This window comes from Pelobates fuscus, chromosome 12 (assembly GCF_036172605.1).
Source record: "Pelobates fuscus isolate aPelFus1 chromosome 12, aPelFus1.pri, whole genome shotgun sequence".
Classification (NCBI taxonomy): Eukaryota; Metazoa; Chordata; class Amphibia; order Anura; family Pelobatidae; genus Pelobates; species Pelobates fuscus.
Window position 1 is genome coordinate 108,453,853 of NC_086328.1, and position 24,291 is coordinate 108,478,143.

General features: G+C 45.0%; 1 protein-coding gene across 7 annotated transcripts in view; it reads left to right on the top strand.

Annotated features, from left to right (window-relative positions):
• The window catches only part of NAV2 (neuron navigator 2), a 322,958-nt gene that overhangs the window by 218,922 nt on the left and 79,745 nt on the right, over positions 1-24,291 (top strand). For 5 of the 7 annotated variants that reach the window (XM_063438399.1, XM_063438395.1, XM_063438397.1 and 2 more), the window contains exons 6-8: positions 3,886-3,954; positions 6,907-7,055; positions 21,237-22,263. In XM_063438399.1, the coding sequence (XP_063294469.1) occupies positions 3,886-3,954; positions 6,907-7,055; positions 21,237-22,263 (1,245 nt within the window). The remainder of the gene's footprint in view (positions 1-3,885; positions 3,955-6,906; positions 7,056-21,236; positions 22,264-24,291) is intronic. The other 2 variants (XM_063438396.1, XM_063438398.1) reach the window with 1 other exon arrangement.

The window sequence follows — 24,291 nt, forward strand, 5'->3', positions numbered from 1 at the left end:
TCTCTGTGTGTAGTCGGGAGGCAGGGTGTGCTCTCTGTGTGTAGTCGGGAGGCAGGGTGTGCTCTCTGTGTGTAGTCGGGAGGCAGGGTGTGCTCTCTGTGTGTAGTCGGGAGGCAGGGTGTGCTCTCTGAGTGTAGTCGGGAGGCAGGGTGTGCTCTCTGTGTGTAGTCGGGAGGCAGGGTGTGCTCTCTGTGTGTAGTCGGGAGGCAGGGTGTGCTCTCTGTGTGTGTAGTCGGGAGGCAGGGTGTGCTCTCTGTGTGTAGTCGGGAGGCAGGGCGTGCTCTCTGTGTGTAGTCGGGAGGCAGGGCGTGCTCTCTGTGTGTAGTCGGGAGGCAGGGCGTGCTCTCTGTGTGTAGTCGGGAGGCAGGGTGTGCTCTCTGTCTGTGGGGTGCTCTCTGTGTGTAGTCCGGAGGCAGAGTGTGCTGTGTGCTCTTTGTCTGTAGTACAAAGGCAGGGTGTCTGGAGGCAGGCTGTGTGCTCTGTGTGTAGTCCGGAGGCAGGGTGTGCTCTGTGTGTGTAGTCCGGAGGCAGGGTGTGCTCTGTGTGTGTAGTCCGGAGGCAGGGTGTGCTCTGTGTGTGTAGTCCGGAGGCAGGGTGTGCTCTGTGTGTGTAGTCCGGAGGCAGGGTGTGCTCTCTGTGTGTAGTCCGGAGGCAGGGTGTGCTCTCTGTGTGTAGTCCGGAGGCAGGGTGTGCTCTCTGTGTGTAGTCCGGAGGCAGGGTGTGCTCTCTGTGTGTAGTCCGGAGGCAGGGTGTGCTCTCTGTGTGTAGTCCGGAGGCAGGGTGTGCTCTCTGTGTGTAGTCCGGAGGCAGGGTGTGCTCTCTGTGTGTAGTCCGGAGGCAGGGTGTGCTCTCTGTGTGTAGTCCGGAGGCAGGGTGTGCTCTCTGTGTGTAGTCCGGAGGCAGGGTGTGCTCTCTGTGTGTAGTCCGGAGGCAAGGTGTGCTCTCTTTCTGTAATTTAGAGACAGGCTGCATTCTCGTTGTGTAGTCCAGAGGCAGGGTTTGCTTTCGGTCTGTAGTACAAAAGCAGGGTGTGCTCTCAGTCTGTAGTCCGGAGGCAGGGTGTGCTCTTGGTGTGTAGTCCGGAGGCAGGGTGTGCTCTCTGTCTGTGGGGTGCTCTCTGTGTGTAGTCCGGAGGCAGAGTGTGCTGTGTGCTCTTTGTCTGTAGTACAAAGGCAGGGTGTCTGGAGGCAGGCTGTGTGCTCTGTGTGTAGTCCGGATGCAGGGTGTGCTCTCTGTGTGTAGTCTAGAGGCAGGGTGTGTGCTCCATATCTGTAGTAAGGACACAGGGTGTGCTCTCAGTCTGTAGTAAGGACACAGGGAGTGCTCTCAGTCTGTAGTCAGGACACAGGGCGTGCTCTCAGACTGTAGTCAGGAGGCAGGGTGTAGTCAGGAGAAAGGGTGTGCTTTCTGTGTGTAGTCCGGAGGCAGAGTGTGCTCTCTGTGTGTAGTCCGGAGGCAGAGTGTGCTCTCTGTGTGTAGCCCGGAGGCAGAGTGTGCTCTCTGTGTGTAGTCCGGAGGCAGAGTGTGCTCTGTGTGTGTAGTCTGGAGGCAGAGTGTGCTCTGTGTGTGTAGTCCGGAGGCAGAGTGTGCTCTCTGTGTGTAGTCGGGAGGCAGGGTATGCTCTCTGTGTGTAGTCGGGAGGCAGGGTGTGCTCTCTGTGTGTAGTCGGGAGGCAGGGTGTGCTCTCTGTGTGTAGTCGGGAGGCAGGGTATGCTCTCTGTGTGTAGTCGGGGGGCAGGGTGTGCTCTCTGTGTGTAGTCGGGAGGCAGGGTGTGCTCTCTGTGTGTAGTCGGGAGGCAGGGTGTGCTCTCTGTGTGTAGTCGGGAGGCAGGGTGTGCTCTCTGTGTGTAGTCGGGAGGCAGGGTGTGCTCTCTGTGTGTAGTCGGGAGGCAGGGTGTGCTCTCTGTGTGTAGTCGGGAGGCAGGGTGTGCTCTCTGTGTGTAGTCGGGAGGCAGGGTGTGCTCTCTGTGTGTAGTCGGGAGGCAGGGTGTGCTCTCTGAGTGTAGTCGGGAGGCAGGGTGTGCTCTCTGTGTGTAGTCGGGAGGCAGGGTGTGCTCTCTGTGTGTAGTCGGGAGGCAGGGTGTGCTCTCTGTGTGTGTAGTCGGGAGGCAGGGTGTGCTCTCTGTGTGTAGTCGGGAGGCAGGGCGTGCTCTCTGTGTGTAGTCGGGAGGCAGGGCGTGCTCTCTGTGTGTAGTCGGGAGGCAGGGCGTGCTCTCTGTGTGTAGTCGGGAGGCAGGGTGTGCTCTCTGTCTGTGGGGTGCTCTCTGTGTGTAGTCCGGAGGCAGAGTGTGCTGTGTGCTCTTTGTCTGTAGTACAAAGGCAGGGTGTCTGGAGGCAGGCTGTGTGCTCTGTGTGTAGTCCGGAGGCAGGGTGTGCTCTCTGTGTGTAGTCTAGAGGCAGGGTGTGTGCTCCATATCTGTAGTAAGGACACAGGGTGTGCTCTCAGTCTGTAGTAAGGACACAGGGAGTGCTCTCAGTCTGTAGTCAGGACACAGGGCGTGCTCTCAGACTGTAGTCAGGAGGCAGGGTGTAGTCAGGAGAAAGGGTGTGCTTTCTGTGTGTAGTCCGGAGGCAGAGTGTGCTCTCTGTGTGTAGTCCGGAGGCAGAGTGTGCTCTCTGTGTGTAGCCCGGAGGCAGAGTGTGCTCTCTGTGTGTAGTCCGGAGGCAGAGTGTGCTCTGTGTGTGAAGTCTGGAGGCAGAGTGTGCTCTGTGTGTGTAGTCCGGAGGCAGAGTGTGCTCTCTGTGTGTAGTCGGGAGGCAGGGTATGCTCTCTGTGTGTAGTCGGGAGGCAGGGTGTGCTCTCTGTGTGTAGTCGGGAGGCAGGGTGTGCTCTCTGTGTGTAGTCGGGAGGCAGGGTATGCTCTCTGTGTGTAGTCGGGGGGCAGGGTGTGCTCTCTGTGTGTAGTCGGGAGGCAGGGTGTGCTCTCTGTGTGTAGTCGGGAGGCAGGGTGTGCTCTCTGTGTGTAGTCGGGAGGCAGGGTGTGCTCTCTGTGTGTAGTCGGGAGGCAGGGTGTGCTCTCTGTGTGTAGTCGGGAGGCAGGGTGTGCTCTCTGTGTGTAGTCGGGAGGCAGGGTGTGCTCTCTGTGTGTAGTCGGGAGGCAGGGTGTGCTCTCTGAGTGTAGTCGGGAGGCAGGGTGTGCTCTCTGTGTGTAGTCGGGAGGCAGGGTGTGCTCTCTGTGTGTGTAGTCGGGAGGCAGGGTGTGCTCTCTGTGTGTAGTCGGGAGGCAGGGTGTGCTCTCTGTGTGTGTAGTCGGGAGGCAGGGTGTGCTCTCTGTGTGTAGTCGGGAGGCAGGGCGTGCTCTCTGTGTGTAGTCGGGAGGCAGGGCGTGCTCTCTGTGTGTAGTCGGGAGGCAGGGCGTGCTCTCTGTGTGTAGTCGGGAGGCAGGGTGTGCTCTGTGTGTAGTCGGGAGGCAGCGCGTGCTCTCTGTGTGTAGTCGGGAGGCAGCGCGTGCTCTCTGTGTGTAGTCGGGAGGCAGGGCGTGCTCTCTGTGTGTGTAGTCGGGAGGCAGGGTGTGCTCTCTGTGTGTAGTCGGGAGGCAGGGTGTGCTCTCTGTGTGTAGTCGGGAGGCGGGGTGTGCATCCTGTGTGTAGTCGGGAGGCAGGGTGTGCTTTCTGTGTGTAGTCGGGAGGCAGGGTGTGCTCTCTGTGTGTAGTCGGGAGGCAGGGTGTGCTCTCTGTGTGTAGTCGGGAGGCAGGATGTGCTCTCTGTGTGTAGTCAGTCAAAAGGCAGGGTGTGCTCTGTGTGTAGTATGGAGCAAGGGTTTGCACTCTGTGTGTAATATGCAAGCAAAGTACTTTCTTTCTATAATCAGGATGTCAGGAGATATAATCTCGCTTTCCTATTTCATTATGTTTTGTGTTCTTTACTTTTTTCTCTTAATGCAGCTTTTCCTCCAAAGATTCAAGTGATAGGAAAATGTCCATATTCTCGCTGGGTGGGAGGAAATCCTCTCGGTCAGTTTTTGTAGTGTGAGAATTTGGTGCTGTGGCAGTTTTTTTTACCTAACCCATTATAACATTCTATATTGTGTCCAGTATGGCTGCCATACTTGGAGTAACATCGAATGGTTTGCTTGTGTCGTGTCAGAGTGATAAGATTAACCTACAAACCTCTCAATTTCATAACACCTACTTATTCCATTCATTTTATATTAAATCCTTAAGTTTTGTGTCTGTCTCCTTTGTGTGATTACACACATTGTGTCTCTTGATATATGTAAATAACAAGTGGGATGCTGCTGTGTTACCCCCACTTTTTAACCACGCACAGAATAATGGCATAGAACTCACATGCTCCCTGTGGCACCCCAATTATTAGTGAACTACATTTTGGCTTACTTTCTGTACATCTTATCGCAGATTTCTACTGCTTATAATTTTACGCTGGCTTTACCCCAATCACCACACAGTTTTAAAATATATATAAGCCACATATTTTCTGGTGCATCATATGAATCCATTGGAAAATTAATACTCTTTTGCTTTTGAAGCCCTTTAGTAATAACTATTAACGATTAGTTAATTTAGTTTCAAGTATTATGCCTACAATTTTCTTATTGTAGGCATCACTGTTAACTATTTTATTCTTTTTTGTGAAATTTTGTCATAGACTCCCTGAAGGTGCCATATTTACAGAGATTTGTGGTTGTCTTAAACTCTTACTTGGGATACCCCATATCCCTTCACCTTCTGTGGATTTAACACAGTGTCAGTCTCCACTATCAGAGTGGACAGTAATGGTGGCGTGGACAGCTAAAAAGACCAGTCCTGTCTCTAAAGTGGCCACTGGCGGAGCCATACAGGGTGAAACAATCCCATTGTTTCCTGGAAGCTCTGCAAGTATTGTGCCAACCCTGAGCTTCCATGTAAAACATGGCAGGGCTCTGTGTGTGTCTGCATGGGCTGCCTTGCCAATGCTAAGACTTGGTACCAAGACATAGAGATGGAGAGCAACCGTTAACATTTTTCTTCTCTTTTTGAAAAGCTGATTCTTCCCCCCCAAGATGCTTTAAATCTGCTGTATCCTGCAAATTAAAGTTCCTAACTATTCCCTTGGGCAAAATCAAATAAATACACACCCACAAGCAAAGCGTCAAGCATTATATAAGCTGATATTTTCATTGGGAAACACAGAACATCTACAGTTAAATATATGTCCTCAACGCCCCAAGCATCTCTCTCCACCATTACTCTACAAGGACCTTTTCCATCTCACAGCTATTTAACCCCCAATGTGCATGCACAATTTAACTAATTCTGCTCAAAGGGGAGGGGTGAACTGTGGTTAGTGTGTGTTTGGATGTTTGCTTTATGACGGGTTTTAGTAATTTAGTGTTTTGAACACTTTTTATATTTAATTGTGGTGGTCGATGGTGGGTGAGTTTTGCCACAGTCACTGAGCGATGATTGGCTCTGTAGACATGTGAGATTAGAGGAGAACTCGGGGACCCTCCTTGGGACCAGGCACCTATAGGCGCAAAATTGTAAGGTGCCCCCTGCTGCCCAACCCAAAAATAAGGCAGATAAATCATAAAGAATTTATTAACTAGACCAGGGATAGGCAATCTTCGGCACTCCAGATGTTTTGGACTACACCTCCCATGATCTTTTGCCAGCATTAGTGTAAGAGCATTATGGGGGATGTAGTCCACAACATCTGGAGTGCCGAAGGTTGCCTATCCCTGAACTAGACATTGCAGGTCTAGAAACTTTGGAAAGACATATTCATATTTGATAGCTGCATGTGCATAAAGGTATGTACGTGCATATTTCTTCTAATGTATTGTGTGTGAATCTGTGAGTATAGTGTGTGTAAATACATGCAGGTTTAAAGATAATGTTAGAAGTGGTTACAGTAAAGTGGGTTTTAAGGTTAGAGAGGGTTGTATTACATAAGATGTTTATTATTAAAAACATTAACAGCTTGAGTAGGGTTAAAGTTGTAATATAAAGGCTGTTTAGGATTACTAGGTTTAAGGTTATATTTGGGTTAATTTTAGCATTGGGGTATACATTAGGTGTTTCGTTTTTAACATTGGATGAAAATAAATGGTTCAATTTCAGGTTTAGGGTTTGAGTGCTGGAGTTAGAAGGGTTATTTGAAAAATACTTACCCTCCTTTGTTTTCTTTAGACCAGTCAGAGTGATATTAAAGTTGCAGGAGCTGTTATACAGTGTGCATCACTCAGAATTCCCCCTGCTCCTTCTGTGTGAGAGGTTACTTGTGGGCTGATGGGAAGTGATCTTTTGTCTTCCTGTCTCTCACACAGACACTGGAGAAGCTGGGACACCACTGTATATATGCACCCTATAGAACTGTTCCTGCTCCTCTGCTATTAATGCTGACTGGACTACAGAGGATACTGGTCAAGGCTCCTGGTACTAATCTCTCCCACCATCCTGTTTAATCTCCTAAAACTCTTTTTATTTTACATTTATCCTATTATTTCTTTTAATAAACCATCATAGGGTTTATTCACTAAATGTAGACTTTAAATTATTGTAGTAATGTTGGGATAGCTGAAATTGCTAACGTGGAAACAAATCTTCATTTGATATGTAGCAGTCTAACATTTGCAATTCCAATTTAATGAATACACCCCCATCTGTTATAGTTGTACTCTGCCTAATGCGGATTTTGCTTGTTAAAATGCAATTAACCAATTAACTGTGTGCATGCTCTGGAGCCATAACTTTTTCTTCTCTGTTTCCCAGGGACAGGCATTTTGTCCTCTTTGACCACTAACAATTTAAAATCAAGTAAACATTTTATATCAAACAAAAGCTACTATTATATATGTTTAATGTGTCTGATGCCATAAGTTACTATTAAATTAATTTTATTATTTAATGACCTAATGAAAATATTATTGGTGCATTTAATCAACGTAAATGTCAATATTTCAGGCTGCCGGCTCCAAGCACGAGGCCGGCTGCGTCTGCTTGCGGTGAATCCAAATCACGAGGTCCAGCTGGCAGCAATAGGCGCAGTCAAAGCTTTAATAATTATGACAAAGCCAAACCAGTACATCCTCCGGCAGCCACGACTGAAAAAGGTGGGTAGATCTCATATCTTTACTGCTCTTCCTGTATCTGTCAACACAACCTCCCTGGAAAGTAGATCCTATAGCTTTACTGCTGGGGCTAGAAGTGCAATGAAGGAGAGTATAACACACTTATCAACGGTAATATCATGTCCAGGGCGACTTTATTGCCCCGTGATATTCCGGGTACTCCCCTGAGCTTGGATATCTGCAGAGATAAGCTATGATAAACCTGATGAGAATGAAATCATTGACCCTGAGGTTTGACCAGGCATTAGGATACTGTAGGTGGGACATTAACTGCGCTGTAGGCTCACTGTCCTGTATCCTGCCATCTTGCTCAGTATTTGCATTTTGGAAAAGTGAAAGCAATGTGTACATTTATATTTTATGTCGGTATGCATAGACAGCACATTACTTACTAACAAAATGACCGTAATTGGGTTGATTCTTGTTTAACCGATAATTATATAATAAAAAAAAAGGGGGACATGGGTTTCAGAATAATGGAGTTAGAAGACCAGAGTAAAATATCCATTTATTTTATTGACAAGTTATTAAAATAGAGAGAAACAGGTATGTAAGGGGTTGGGACATGGATGCATACCTCTGCGTGCTGTGTGCATATGTCACTGGCAGTGCAGGGGTTAAGTGTTTGAGTTTAGGCATATTGTAATGATTGATGTTAGAAGCTGTTACCGTTTCCTGCGGCTTGAGATGTTAAAGCATTCTAAAATGTGAATAGGGTCAACAATAGTATCACACAACCTGCAGGGTTTGTCAAACACTTCACTTTCTTTTTTTTCTTTTTTTTTTTTTTTTCTTTTACTGAAATCATTGAAGCTGTTCCAAAATGTGACATCAAAAGACCCCAACCCTAAAACTACCATCTTCCTGTTCTAATGCCAGCACCCCACAGGCTGCTTCAATCACAATACTGCAGCTGTCACCCCACCCTCCCCCATGCATTTCCCGGGGAGCATGCTGTTGTAACCCCAATGTATTTTTGCAGATGGGGCAGTAGGGGTTTTATGGGAGTTTCGGTAAGAATACAGAATTAACCCTCTCTGTGTATTTATTGCGTAATGTGGTCAGGAACAGTCATTATAGGCAGGGGTCTGTAGTCAGAGTACAGAGTTTGCTGGAACCCAGGGATTCTGTGTTTCCATCCTATTTTGTACTGCCTTTGCACTTCACTGTCATCCCAATTAATGGCGCATGACAAAATGTCGGCTTGGAATATCCTGTTTATTTGGGATCTCTGTGTAGCACTGTCATGGTTTAATTGTCTGGGCCTTCCCATTTTGTAATATTGTCTTTAATGAACAGATTGCTATGATGACATAGACAATTATCTTATCTGGAGATAAATCTGCACGTTAGGCACCAGAATCACTATGGCGCTCTCTAGTGGTTATGATGGTTGATTTCTTCTGACGACGTCAATCTGTTTAAACAGTTTCGGCTCCTCTTCACATGTATAACTAAATCGAAAATTCTTCTTCTGTTTTGTGGTGGTTATGGTGCTTAGACTGTCCTGCATGGGCCCACGTTCCATATAATGTGAGGGTAAACAAACTGCAGGTGTCACCAGAGATCTAGAAAAAAGCTGATTTGTTTCATATAGCTGCAAAAAATAAAGTCTACTCTTTTTTTTTTTTCTTAAGTCAACCTGAAGAGGGAGCCAGATTTCCAAAAATATCATCATCGCGTAACAATTCATTTATAGAGTATCAAGCAACCTTGCAGTAATGGATACGTGGAAAGGGTTGAATTACCATTCGGGTTTAAGCTTAGTGTCGTAGGGGAGACTCATAGCACAGAGAACTACTGAGATCTGTTAGGGTGACACTCTGAGCCGTATATTTTCGTTTTGTTCTTATTCATCTTTCAGTGTGTATTGGATCCATTCCGTGTACTCTGCAGGTGGAACGTTTTACGTATGTTAGTAAATCCTACATAAAACGTATATACACATTACTGAGCAAGAGTATGGGAGTTTTCTATATAATATATATTATAGGGGGCACTTACATATCTATACTGCTTACATGGTGCCACATACCTCCAAAGTGCCCCTATTCAGGAGGAATCCTAATCTCTCTGCCTCTCATTTCTATCCTAATGTCCCTCTTTTCTAGTGGCTCCATATTGTCGGTGTGTCTGAGTGTATAACAAAGCTCCACAGCAATAATACTCCCAGTAATGTGCCTTCAAACAATAAAAGTGTTTAGAAATCAGTCTGTGTAAATAAGATACATTGTTATTGTTCTTACATTTTACTTGCAGACATTATTAGTAAATCACTTCTCAGAACAGCCCCACCCCTGGCGACACCACCACTCACTTCCCTTATATTAAAGTGTCCCTCTTTGTCCATGTGTAATGTTGGGAGTAAGGGCACTGCCAGGTAATGAAGGTTTTATATGAACCTTATGGGTCATGGGGAGAGATACAGCTGTTGGTCTGCACCTCCCCAAACCTACAAAGTTTACTGTGAAACATGGCCTGCAGTCTGTGCCGCAATCAACAAAGACTTCTGGCTTCAGATTATTCTTTTTCACATGGATTGCATACTTCACAGTTTTTCAGATTCCCTAGCTTTCCTTTATTATTGTTAATGTTACAATTATTTGTTCAGCATGCTGTTACCTTTCTTCCCCTTCCCTTTCCATTACCTCCAGAACCTCGCCGTATAAATAAGATTTTTTTTTTGCTTGACTGCTGCAGTTGACTGTAAATTCTTCTCCCATAGAAGGCAAGGCTTTGTGTTTGTTTATATAGCAGGTCTTTTTTTACTGATTTGTAGGGACCAATTAACGGTGCTTTTCATGTATCCCTTCAAAAAGTTCATCTGGTACTGGAAATTAAACAGATATCTGTATTGCTCATTCCTGTTACTGACTGTTAAAGGGACAAGACAAGAAATGATTCTACAATTCTTCGTCAAGCACAGTGTAAATCATTGTCAGCCTGTCAGGGATAATAAGTGAAGTTTCGGAAATTTAAATTGAACTTTGTGAATTTCATATTTTATTGCAAAATAGATGAACTGAACCATTGCTATTTTGACAAATTTTTCCAATTCGTCTCTTTTTTGGCCTAAATGAGGAAATTCACTTTGAATCCTCAACAATTTACGCTTTAGTGAATGAGCCTGTGAATATAGAGAGATTCTATTCAGTTAAAGGAACACTTAAGTTAAAATTCCCTTACGCAATATAAAAAAAATAAAAATAAATAAAACTCGCCTTTAATCTAGCCCTGACCTCTTCCCGCTGTGATGCTATCAGTGTTTATGATCTCGGACCAGTCTCTCTGAGAAGCATCGGAGCCCTACTGTGCACATACGGCAAAATAAAAATCTGATGCTTCTTATAGAAGCATTATCCCAAGGAATTCCCTATGAGAAGAATTCTCATTATTTTTGTCATTGTGTTAGGTGTAATGATGCCAATTATGAAGACTTTGAATTATCGAAAGTCTTCACTAATTGACTGACTAATTGATTCCCAGATTGACAGCCCCTCAAGGCAGTCTGACTGATAAATGGAAGCATTGCTGTTTCTCATTAGGGACAATACTTTTTGTCATACTGTAGGGACACTAAACTCTAATGGTTTTGATACTTCGTGTTCAATTAAATTGTAGGTTTTAGGACTCCTTCTTTCAATCTGAAAAAAGAACAATATTGTAGTCAATGTCATTTATTCTGCAGTATAGGCTCTTCTTACGCTCCAATATTCACAATTTAGGGATTTTGCATTGCTTTGACAGTAGAATAATTGATACAATCTGGACCAGTCTGGTAACTTGGAGACTAGTTTGGTATCCGCCGTTGCTGTATGATAAGTTAAAAAGACAGAGATTGGGACATATCAGGGATCTGTTCAAAGTGTAATTCTACGGCAAAATAGACAAATCACCAGGAACATACCATTGGTTTCCATGGTGACTGCTCCAATTTAGAACTTTGCAGCAGAATTGCACTGTTGCCAAGGTTCTCGGACAGTGTCTCCCTCTGCATTGTGATTGGCTGGGCATATTCCCAGACATATCTTGTGTAGCTCTCCATTAACAGCAGGGGAAGGACTGTGTTTATAAGCATTATGCTCTTAGGATACCTGTGTCACAAAAAAAGGAGACAAAATGGGAAGAATTTAAATAAAGATAAATTAAAAGGTAAAAGTTTAATAAGGTAAATAGAAAGCTGGAATTTTGGGGCAGAGGGGGAGAATGGGAAGATGGATGAATATAGTGTCAAATGAACATTGGAATAAAAAAAAAAAATTAAAGGAGAAAGCTTGGGGGAAATGACGTGATCATGTAAAAAAAAGACCACAGTGTGATTTAAAAAGGGGAAGAGAAAAGAGCTGGAATTTGGAAAGATAAGGAAGGGCGCTATTTAATTAATTGGAGTAAGATGAGTGGACAGGGGGCTCCAGCAAAGTTAATCCAGCCAGGTTATGGGGGTCTCAGCAAGATTTGTAGGGTACCTTCCTACCATTGGGTTCATTGTACAAATAAAATAACTTGGAGTCTGTGAAGGGAGTTACTGATTACTGAACTGCACTCTTTCAAGTCGCAATAAGTCTGCAGGCTCTCTATATATGTATAATTACCCAGTAACTCTCCTGTCTTATCTCTCTATATCAACAAAATGAGAGAGATGAAAAGAGCGATGAGCACCTGTTCTAAAGGACCTCTCTATTTATAATTGTGGAGATAATGGCTGGGATTTATAAGGTAACATTGTTCTGGTTTGTATTTCTCCTGAATAAATGTAGCAGGAATTTCTGCAAACAGTGCAGCAAAGTGTATTATTGTGGAGTCCTGGTGAGGTGTGCAGAACTCACTAATCAGTAACTGTGTGATAGCCTGCCCTGCATGGGGGCCTAGGCTGCTGTCAGGGGGTTGGGAAGGGGAGGGAGGCAGGTTTACTCTTAGAGTAAGGGAGGAGAGATGAGAGTCCCCCTCCTGCTGGCAAAATGATTCAAAGAGCGGAAAGTCAAAAACAGGAGAATTTTGCAGCTATAAATCCAGCCTGGTGCACTGCAAGTGGAAGCATGGATGTGTAGAGCGAGCACTGAGTCAGTACTCACAGGAGGTGAGTGTGCGCCAGAGTGCATGCTTGAGATGTGTTAACCTAGATAGCTAGCCAGTACTGTTCAAAGGCCAAAGACCTGCTATTGTGGGATTTTTATTTGACAGATTATTTAGCATGCAATTCAAATCCTATCAGAGACTATAAAATCAACATTTAATCTCTGGGAGAATAGGAAAAGAATTTCAAATTTTAGACAAAAATACCCAATTTTGAATAATTCTACAAGCCGGATATGTTTCCAGTTTGTCAATGTTGACCGAACGTTAAATTCACGTTAAATCCTAACAGATCAGTTTAGTGAATACTACTATGTAGTCAGTCATGTCATTCAGAATATGTTGTTGGTGCTGTAATGTTCTTTATAAGCAATACATGAAATGAAACAAAAACGTAAGAAAGCAATGGTTCATCCTGTTTAGAATCCAGCAGACTCAGGGAATGAAGCGACTGTGCAGGTGAGATACTATTTAAAGGGACCCTGCTGTCCAGTCTGTGCTGACAACATGCTTGTCTTTAGTTTTTAATACATTCTATCTATACCGTGGGAATGTTCACTAAATGTTTGGATATAAAGATGTATATTCTGAAAGTGTACGTGCATTTACTAGTATTTATGCTACATAAAATGATATGCTAGTTGAAATGAATAACGTTACATTTGCCATGACTGCTTTAAGAGCAAAACATTTGGCCAGAATATATGCAATTAATTATTTCTTAAATTTGAGAACAAAAACAAAAAGAGAGTAATATCTAATAAGAAACAAATGGTGTATAACTGTCCTTTTAATATGGTAGGAAGCAACAGTCACAAACTGTTATCAAACCCTCTCTGGCCAAAGCTGTCATAACATTCTGCTCCTTAAAGATAAAATTCCGGCAAGGGCTGGTCGTCCGAGATGGACAACATCAACTGAGTAGGTCGTATCATGCTGGCATAGACTCTTTGACGTTCAAATTGTGACATCATTGAGTCCCATTAGTCTTTAAGAGGTAAAACGATAAGTAGTGAAATGAAAACTGGAAATTAAAGACCACCTCAAGGTTAAAGTGACCCTTATTTTGTAGAATGCCTCATTTAGATAATACAGTCAAATACATTAAAGATACTCACATTTAAAATTCCTGCAGATAGCACTGGTTTGGGACCAGGGATTTACCTGGAACATCAATGTATGATGCGTTTGGTATGTGACTAACATGGGAGGTGCCTTATGTTTAATTTTATTCTGAAGGCAGGGAGATCCCAAATCGGTTTGCTCGTCAGTGGTTGCTGTAATCCCACAAGCTTCTTAATGCCTTGACATGATGCCACTTACCCCCATAACTCTCTTCTCGCCAGTAAAAGCACTCTGCAGCAAACTGAGAGACAATAAGTAAAAAGCAAGAGTGTGCAGCTCCTTGGCAGGAACATGAATTATTGCCGAGATAAAAGAATGGTTATTGTAACTTTTATAGAATTCACTGTGTCTGCACATATTTCTTCAGTGCTCCCATGGTGCATCAACATATCAAACAATATTCTCATATTCTTGTTTTTGGCAAAGTCAAAACCTCACTATTATATATATATGTGTGTGTGTGTGTGTGTGTCTAAGCCCTCCTCTTTTTTATTTAAATAGTTAACTTCCATCAACTTGATTGGTTCACATCAACAATCTCTAGCATTGGCATTCTATAAACGTTTTAACAGTATAAGTAGTAACCTTAAAAATAGCAAAAATAAATATAAATATCATATAGCTGTATTTTGATATCAAAACAAATGGCTATACTAAAACCGAAACATGCCATAACTGTTTTAAGAGTTCGTACAGGAAAGTATAATCTGCTTAGTGGAAAAATCCTGCTTTCTCGGTAGTTCCATTTAAAAGTGTGTATTTCACACTGAAAGCAAAGGATTTGTATAGTTTATATTTCTACGTGAAGTAAATGTTCTCCAGATGACGATTAAACACTCCGTAGACCTCACAAGCACTTTCACTGTCAGAATCCTATCCCCTTTTATCCACAAAGTGCCACTTTATTTGCTACAAAAATAACAACTTTTAATTCCACTTATTGGCTTTGTCATGTTATTTCAACTCTTGTCCTTTATTTGAATCATAGCAGATTATTTATTAAACAAAGCACATCTTATTCCATTCCTTTTTTAGTCATTTCAATGATTTATATTTAAAGATAAAATATCTGTCTCCTATCGTAGACCATTGGCGGCTCAGCAGATATTAAAAAGTGTGAAACTCTGTGCATTCAGTAAATCACCCAGAAGAGTATTTTCATGTATTTTATTCCTGTTACACATGTAATTAAAATGTGTTCTCATTTAAAAGTGTTTTTGACATCCTGATTGATCTCATGTAGAGAAATCCTTGTCGACTAGTGAAAGTGTGTAAAGATCAGCAAGCCTGTCTTATTGATTTCACTTACTGGGCTTAGTTAAAGTAATTATTTGGTTGTAGTAAATCGTGTTATGAGTATGAGAATTAATAAATTATTAACATCTCCACTCCCCCGGGCTCCTGATTAATGTTGGAGTTACTAACGTAAAAGGCCTGGAGTAAATTGGTATTCCAGCGAGTTAATGTCTCTGCAGCTTGGCTAGTTAATATGTGAGTTATTAACTTTCTTTCACCTGACTCTGGATGATCGGTCATGTCGTTTTCAACCTACAGAGATAGAGAAAGAGATTTTCTGGAATGTAACCCAAAATGGCCATCTGCACATTGTTTTCAGCATGTTCATCATCTGATATTGCTGGAGCTAATTACCACTTTGTAAGCGGAGTATCCTTTAGATCACACCTTTACTTCCCTCTGTCATGTTCCGTGACTTGGACTGGGTCATAATGCCAGGACTCTCTAGATCACACCTTTATTTACTTCTGTCATGCGCCGTGATTTGGATTGGATCATAATGCATTTTCAAAAACCATCTGTAGAAGCTGCGTCCAACATGGCGCCCGCTTCCACTCTGTAGTATTTGTCCTTTCAAGACTGCGGCCTCCTTGCACAATACATGGCTAGTCGAGGCTCCCGTTCATTCTCCACAAGAACTCCATATAGGTAACTCTTTTCATCTCACATGTGTCATGAAAAGGGCCCTCAAATCTTGTGTGAAAGTTTCCAGATAAGAAAGCCCAGATTACTGCTCACACCCTTGCTTATTGTAACTTGTGCTTGGGGAGCTCTGGGAGACATATGGGCACCTATTCCCATATCATGCTCTCTCCCTCTACTATATGCTACTATATGCTCACCAAACTACCATATATCTAAACACACGCAAAGGTAGCAGTGAGTATCTGCTCTGATCTCCACAACATAGATAGAGGCTGGGGTGAGGCCAGCAGCCAGGTCTGGTTGTTGTGTAATGAAAAGGGTTTTTTTTTTCTCCAATACTTCCCACCTGGGGTAGGATCTCCCAATATTACAGATAACATCTTGGAGACGTAAAGCCTATCAGGAAATCCTGCTTTTAAATAAAGTGGTTCCAATCTGATCCCTAAAAGCTTCCAATCTTACTTTGGGCTCAGCCACTAAACAAACAGTCATTGTTGATCTCTTTTTTGCTTTGAGGGACCCAGGACTGACCCGTAAAACTATTTTGTGTGCATCTGTGTAATAAAATATTTTTAGTGATGCTCCTTACTTGTCAGTTTACGTTTCAATGCAGTCTCAAGTGATCGTAGGTCAGTATAGAAATGAATTTACTTAAAAAAAAAATTATATTTTGGCTGTTCTCCAGTGATTGTTTGGAATTATTTATATTTTCTATTAATTCCACTCATAATTTTATCCACTTGTTAATAGTGGTAGACCACGTGTAGAGATATTTCTTATTGGCGTTGTCACTTTAATGCTGAAATGTCATAATTCCAGAAAGATTTTCCATCTGCAACAGTGACTGTTGCACTAAATCTTTGTATGTCCTGCAGCAGCCCATCGAAGGAGACTCCACAAACCTCATCCTAAATATGTGCTACTTGTTCCCATACTAGGTTTCAGAGCTATATACCTGTATTTATGTTACTTTAGCATATGTTGATCATAACTTGCAGAGATTTATGATAACATTTAATAACGTGTGTGCCAGCCCAGAAAACAAACCGGTCCAGGGAACATAGAGGGTTAATCTTTTTCCTTTTTGAATTATCAATAGTGAGCGGAGAGATTATATTTTTGGGAATTCTGAGTGCCATCCAAACATTTACATTTTCTTCCGAGAACTAGGCATTAAATGAATTTCTGTCATTAAAGCGGCACTGTCATGCCGAATTCCGTTTTTTTTTTTAACCCCCCTCCCGCCTCAACTACATCCAATCGACCCCCTAGTCACCCCCAAATGCCCCTATGCCCCCCACATTACCTATTTTTTATTCTTTATTTTCTGCCCCGATCTATATTCAGGGCGCCGCCATCTTTGTGTGGGTAGGTGAAGTCCCTGTGGGAAACGTCATCTACCCACACTACACAGACTGTGAGATTCCCGCACATGCCCAGTGAAACATCTGGACATGCGAACGGGAATTTCATCTATTCATTCATTCATCAGACAGACGAATGAAAGAATAGAAAAAATCAGACGAACAAACTAACACTGTGTATCAGTGTTCGTTTGTTTGTTCGGTTTATTACAAGGAGGGAGCTACCGGCGTGCAGCTCCCTTCTTGCAATATGTAAAGACAGAAGCGGCAGGGAGCAGTGCTCCCCACCACTTCATAAGCCCCCCAGGTCCCCTCCTCACTCTATGGGGGTCAATATGACCCCCATAATAGCACAAGGGAGATTAAAATCTCCCCAATGCCCCTACTCGCTATACCGCGAGTAGGGGCATGTCCACTAAACAGTGAGCAGCCTGTGGCTGCTAACTGTAAAAAAAAAAAAAAAAAAAGGGTAATAAGGGGGGGGACGGGGGACCTACTGTCCTCCCCCGCCGGCCCCCACCCCTGGACGGCGGGTGGGGGCCATAATGGGAATGAGGGGGGACCTACTGCCCTCCCCTCAGGCCCCCACCCCTGGGCGGCGGGTGGGGGCCATAATAGTAATAAGGGGGGGGGGGACCTACTGTCCTCCACCCCCCCCCGGCCCCCACCCCTGGGCGGCGGGTGGGGGCCATAATAGTAATAAGGGGGGGGGACACCTACTGTCCTCCACCCCCCGGCCCCCACCCCTGGGCGGCGGGTGGGGGCCATAATAGTAATAGGGGGGGGGACCTACTGTCCTCCCCCCCGGCCCCCACCCCTGGGTGGCGGGTGGGGGCCATAATAGTAATAAGGGGGAGGGGGACCTACTGTCCTCCAGCCCCCGGCCCCCACCCCTGGGTGGCGGGTGGAAGCCCTAATGGTAAAAGGGGGGGGGGACCTACTGTCCTCCCCCCCGGCCCCCACCCCTGGGCGGCGGGTGGGGGCCATAACGATAATGGGGGGGGGACCTACTGTCCTCCCCCCGCCCCCACCCCTGGGCGGCGGGTGGGGGCACTAAGTAAATTCCCCCCCCCCATCAAGGTGACTAGGGGTGCCCAAGCCCCTAGTCACCCACCCCCCACCCAAATAAAAAATGCCCCTACCTACCCCCCTCACCCTAAAAAATAGTGAGGGGGGAATAAAATTGCTAACCTGTAAAGTAAAATTAAACTTACCATTCGACGTCTTCTTTTTTCTAAAATCTTCATTTTCAGACCCAAAAAAGGCCAAATAAAAAACCATCATAGCCGTCGAACTAAAAATAAAATAAAAAACCAGAGCGCAAAAAAAAAAATCCGACGAAAAAGAAAAAACCCGAGCGCACATAAAAATAATCCATCTTCACCCATGGAGGGCTCCGCGCAGACTGAGCTCCGCAGTGCGGGGCAAGGCTTATAAAGCCTTGCCCCGCCCTGCAATTAGCCTAAGAACACTCTGATTGGTGGGTTTAAGCCAATCAGAGTGCTCTTTGTCATTTTACAAGCGTGGGAAAGTTCTTTGGAATTTTCCCACGCTTGTAAAATGACACAGAGCACTGTGATTGGATGGCTTGAAATCCATCCAATCACAGTGCTCTGTGTCATTTTACAAGCGTGGGAAAATTCCAAAGAACTTTCCCACGCTTGTAAAATGACACAGAGCACTGTGATTGGATGGCTTGAAATCCATCCAATCACAGTGCTCTGTGTCATTTTACAAGCGTGGGAAAATTCCAAAGAACTTTCCCACGCTTGTAAAATGACACAGAGCACTGTGATTGGATGGATTTCAAGCCATCCAATCACAGTGCTCTGTGTCATTTTACAAGCGTGGGAAAATTCCAAAGAACTTTCCCACGCTTGTAAAATGACAAAGAGCACTCTGATTGGCTTAAACCCACCAATCAGAGTGTTCTTAGGCTAATTGCAGGGCGGGGCAAGGCTTTATAAGCCTTGCCCCGCACTGCGGAGCTCAGTCTGCGCGGAGCCCTCCATGGGTGAAGATGGATTATTTTTATGTGCGCTCGGGTTTTTTCTTTTTCGTCGGGTTTTTTTTTTGCGCTCGGGTTTTTTATTTTATTTTTAGTTCGACGGCTATGATGGTTTTTTATTTGGCCTTTTTTGGGGCTGAAAAATGAAGATTTTAGAAAAAAGAAGACGTCGAATGGTAAGTTTAATTTTACTTTACAGGTTAGCAATTTTATTCCCCCCTCACTATTTTTTAGGGTGAGGGGGGTAGGTAGCGGCATTTTTTATTTGGGTGGGGGGTGGGTGACTAGGGGCTTGGGCTCCCCTAGTCACCTTGATGGGGGGGGGGGGGGGGGGAATTTACTTAGTGCCCCCACCCGCCGCCCATGGGTGGGGGCCGGGGGGGGGCAGTAGGCCCCCCCCTCCTTATTACTATGATGGCCCCCACCCGCCGCCCAGGGGTGGGGGCCGGGGGGGGGGAGGACAGTAGGTCCCCCCCCCCCCTCTTATTACCATTATGGCCCCCACCCGCCGGCCAGGGGTGGGGGCCGGGGGGGAGGACAGTAGGTCCCCCCCCCTACTACTATTATGGCCCCCACCCGCCGCCCAGGGGTGGGGGCCGGGGGGGGAGGACAGTAGGTCCCCCCCCTCTGATTACCATTATGGCCCCCACCCGCCGGCCAGGGGTGGGGGCCGGGGGGGAGGACAGTAGGTCCCCCCCCCCTCCCTACTACTATCATGGCCCTCACCCACCGCCCAGGGGTGGGGGCCGGGGGGGAGGACAGTAGGTCCCCCCCCCCTCTTATTACCAATATGGCCCCCACCCGCCGCCCAGGGGTGGGGGCCGGGGGGGGAGGACAGTAGGTCCCCCCCCTCTGATTACCATTATGGCCCCCACCCGCCGGCCAGGGGTGGGGGCCGGGGGGGAGGACAGTAGGTCCCCCCCCCCTCCCTACTACTATCATGGCCCTCACCCACCGCCCAGGGGTGGGGGCCGGGGGGGAGGACAGTAGGTCCCCCCCCCTCCCTACTACTATCATGGCCCCCACCCGCCGCCGGGGGGGAGGACAGTAGGTCCCCCCTTTATTACCATTATGGCCCCCACCCGCCGCCCAGGGGTGGGGGCCGGGGGGGAGGACAGTAGGTCCCCCCCCCCCCTCATTATCTTTATGGCCCCCACCCACCGCTCAGGGGTGGGGGCCGGGGGGGGGGACAATAGGTCTCCCTCCCTTATTTTACTTTACAGCCCCCACCCGTCGTTTAGGGGTGGGGGGCAATATTTTTTTTATTTTTTTTTTTACAGTGAGCAGCCACAGGCTGCTCACTGCTTACTAGACATGCCCCTACTCGCAGTATAGCGAGTAGGGGCATATTATTTACTAATACCAAGTCATTTTTACTTAGTATTAGTAAAGTTGGCTGAAAGACCAGTTTAGGTCTTTCAGCCTTTTAGTAGATAGCTCCCTAATACCGTGGGAATTAGGGAGTTATCTACTAAGCGGCTGCAAGATGCAGCCACAGCAATGAATAGGATCGGGGTTTCATTCATTAGAATGAAATTCCGATCCGAACAAAGTACCGAATTGCATCCTAACACCAATGGAGAAACAGTGCTCATTCTGTTAGGATGCAATTCGGCAGTTTTGCCGGCGTTCTGTCTAAGTGACAGGACGTTCGGCAATACTGACAGGAAGCATTGTGGGAACTGGGAGGAAAGCTAGGGATCATGGGAAAATTGGTCTGACCAGCGGAAATGAAGCACACTTTGCTCCTCCGCTGGTCAGAGCTGGTCAAGCGGAGGAATCCTCCATAAGACAAATAGTCCCTACTTTGTCTTATGATTTTAAAGAAAACTAAAGAAGACAGGAAGAAAAGAATAACAGATCCCGAGAGAGGGGGAGAAGAGGAAGAGATTGAGGAAAGGTAAGTTCGGCATGACAGTGCCGCTTTAAGGGACGTGCGCAGTCCTAAAACACACTAATTAGCTTCACGTGAAAAATTATCATCTTGTGTCTATTGTAAACGGATGAAGGGAAGCGGTGTGAATGGTGAAAATGATGACCCTCAACACAGCTTAACCTAACGCATGTAGGTCTTAGCATTCAGGAATAATGAGACCACCATAAAAATAGAGATTGTGGGTATCTTTAAAAAAATGTGAAAATGCTTTGTCTCATTTTTGTTTTCCCCCATTTGAATCTCAGTGGTTAAGGCAGGTTAACCTTTGTGCAGGGGATCTCCAGACATTGTCACACAGTTACGATTCTGTCGAATTGTTTTTCCCAAGACATGGGAACCCACGAGTCAAAATTTGTTAAGGGATCAGAGAGTCTGAATTATTTTCTAGAGCCTTGCAGAGCATAAAACTGGGGACATGAATTCGAAATACGGATATCCTGTGATTTGTTTTAAGAAAGGGAAGTCCTCAGGTCTCCGCAGGGTGTCAAGCCGTTTAATATTTAATATTTGTTCAGCACAGGAGTTAATCAGAAACATGGCTGTTGTAGTGCTGACTTTACATCCAGGGAACTGCAGGGAGCATGAAACTTGCTTTACATAGTAAGTTTAGCATTGTTATGTATGTGATTTAATATTGCCCAGCTGGGATATGGTGGAGTATCATCGGATGTCTGTGATCTATCATATTACTTAAACATGTTTTGTGTTCTTTGCAGGTCCAGCAGAGGGCAGTATTTCACAGCTGCCAGCAGGAATGAATGAGAATGGCTGTACAGTTGGTAGTAGCATTAACTCTTCAGCCATACCACAACCTAACTCTACCAATAAGCCGTGGCGGAGTAAGTCACTTAGTGCTAAGCACACAGCAACGTCTTCCATTCTCTCTGTCAAACAGCCAGTGCCAGACAGTCCAAAACAACCACCAGAACCTCCAAAGCCTACTCTGAACAGTCAAAAATCCATGCTGGAAAAGTTAAAATTGTTTAATAGTAAAAGTGGCTCCAAGACAGCTGGGTCCACTCTGGAGGGTTCCCGGGACACGAGCTGTGAAAGGCTAGATGCCCTTCCCAGCTTTGAAGAAGCGGATGAAATGGAGAACACACTTCGCAATGCAAACAGCACAAGCCCAGCATCCAACAGTCCCAAAATCGCCCTAAAGGGCATTGCCCAAAGGACGCTTGGCCGTGCTTTAACCAATAAAAAGAGCTCTCCCAAGGGTACTGAGAAGGAAAAGCAAAAAGAGAAGGAGAAGAATAAGGATGTCTCCAAAAGAACATCAGTTTGTGAAAAACCAGATGTCAAGGAAGAGCCGAAGGAAGAACAAAGTGCAGCTACAGCGGACATGCCAAAAAAGTCCTCCAAGATATCTAGCTTTATCCCCAAAGGTGGGAAACTGAGCAACGCCAAGAAAGAGGTCTCCACCCCTTCACAGAGCGGAATACCAAAACCAGGAGCAAAACCCACCCCTAGCAAACCTTCAAGTGCCCCGGTATCAGCCAAGGAAGGGGAGAAACTCCGAAGCGGGAAGCATGGATCTGGGCTTCTCGTGCAGAAAGGCCAACTTGACAAACGACATTCTAGTTCTTCATCAAGCTTAGCCTCATCTGAAGGAAAAGGCATGGGGTGTGTATCTACAGGGATGCAGCCAAACGGGGGAAGCAATAGTGTCAGCGTCCAGCTACCTCAACCACAGCAGCAGTATAGTCACCCAAACACTGCCACTGTGGCACCGTTCATGTACAGGTAAATCAAAGGGGATTGTCCTTTCCTCTCTCAAGTGACACTGTACAGGGTCTTTGATATTATATGTATTCTTCCTCTATATTAGGGAGTTTTCAAATATAAAAATGAAATGCGGAAATCTACATAATTGTATTTAAGGCTGTACTGGAACTGAGCGATTCCATCTTAGCTACCTGTCAATCATTGTTATAAGCTTTGACCTTTTCTGTTAAACTAAACAACCCTTCCAGCTGTCAACATATAGTCCTGTCCATATCATAAGGTGAAACAGAAAACCAGACAAAAACAATGTTGTTATCCTCCACATGAACATCGAGGCAGACACTGAAAATCTCTTAACTGATTAATCTTGTACAGAGCTCCTTGCTTTACCCCGTGAATCAATCATGTCAAACCTGTCACCTCCAAAAAAGTTCACAAAACCTGACAAAAGGCAGAGATACTGCCATCACGTTTTATCACAATAAGGCATTGTCTTTCTCTTCGCGAGATTGTTTCTTGCGTGAGAGTACAACACGTTGCTCCTGGTGGATAAAGCTGAAATGAGGATGGCAGCTGCGTAATGGGGGACAGCATCGGGTAGGTTTATCTCACCTTCATTGCACCCCCAAGCAACCACATACCAAGCCGCAATGTTGCTATCAGGGGTCTTGCAAAATGTGCAAAGACACCAGAAGGTGACAGAGCCGCTTTAAATTTAGGTATATATAGTTTTTTTTTTTTATTTACCAAGCCAGGAATTTTGATGACATGATAATTTAGGTGAATTGGAATTTTGATTCCAGACCAAATTAGCTGAATTGGAAATTAACTTGAAATGGAAGATCCTACTAGACTGCTAGATCCTCTATAGACTTTTGAATTGCTCAAGAAAAAGCCGAATTCTCTCAGCCAAATTGACAAAATCTGACGGCAGACATTCTGCCTCTTGTCAAGTTTTGTTAACTTCGGGTTTCACCAAAAGACCTGCTATGTCTGAATACTTTAGATTTTGTTGGAATTTCAGTGAAATTCCACAGCAATAAGTATAAATATATTTTTTATAAAGATTCTTCGTTTATCAAAACTCAAAAATCATATCTCGGTGAAATAGCAACTTTCCAGTTAAGGGTCAACTGAGTGCCAGAGGTAGCCAACATGTCTGTTGCAGACAGATCTTGCTGCAGAATGACAGTAGTGATATTAATCAGCAAGCATTTGCTTTGGCCCCCTGAATAATGCCCGCTCCCCACTCCCTGGCATGCAATCGCACCCTCCACCCTAACGCAGTGGCACAACTAAAGTAGAAAGAGCCATGGTGCAAGAATTTTATTGGGCCCTCCATTTGCAAGGTTGGACAAAAGGTAGAACCCTATATATTGTGCAACTCCAACAATGCTTTGACAGCTGGGGCTCAACCAATTTCCCATGCTTTCAGGGTTGCATTTAGCACTAAGCCATGTTTGTGTGTTTGAATGTAAGCATGTTTTTGTATGGAGTATGTTTGTGTGAATGTGTTTGTATGTGGTGTTGGAGTTTGAATGCAAATGTGCATGTATGTGTAGTGTTGGTTTTTAAATGTAGGGGTGTGTTTATACATAATTTTAGTGTTTAACAGAGGTGTGTTTGTATGTAGTGTTGATGTTTCAATGCAGGAGTGTGTTTGTATGTAATTTTGAAGTTTGTATGGATGGGTATATTTGTATTTAATGTTGGTGTTCAGATGCTCAGACACACAGGTACACATGCAGATACACAGATACATAAACTGACAGACATACTGATACACACACACATACACTGACAGACAGACACAGGCACATACATTGACAGACAGACTGACACACAGGCATATACACTGACAGAAATACTGATACACACAGGCACATACACTGGCAGACATACTGACGCACACACGGACATACTGACACATATAGATATATACACTGTCAGACATACTGACACACACACAGATAAATACACTGACAGACATACGGACACACACATAGATAGACAGACATACTGACACATGTAAAATTTACATTTTTA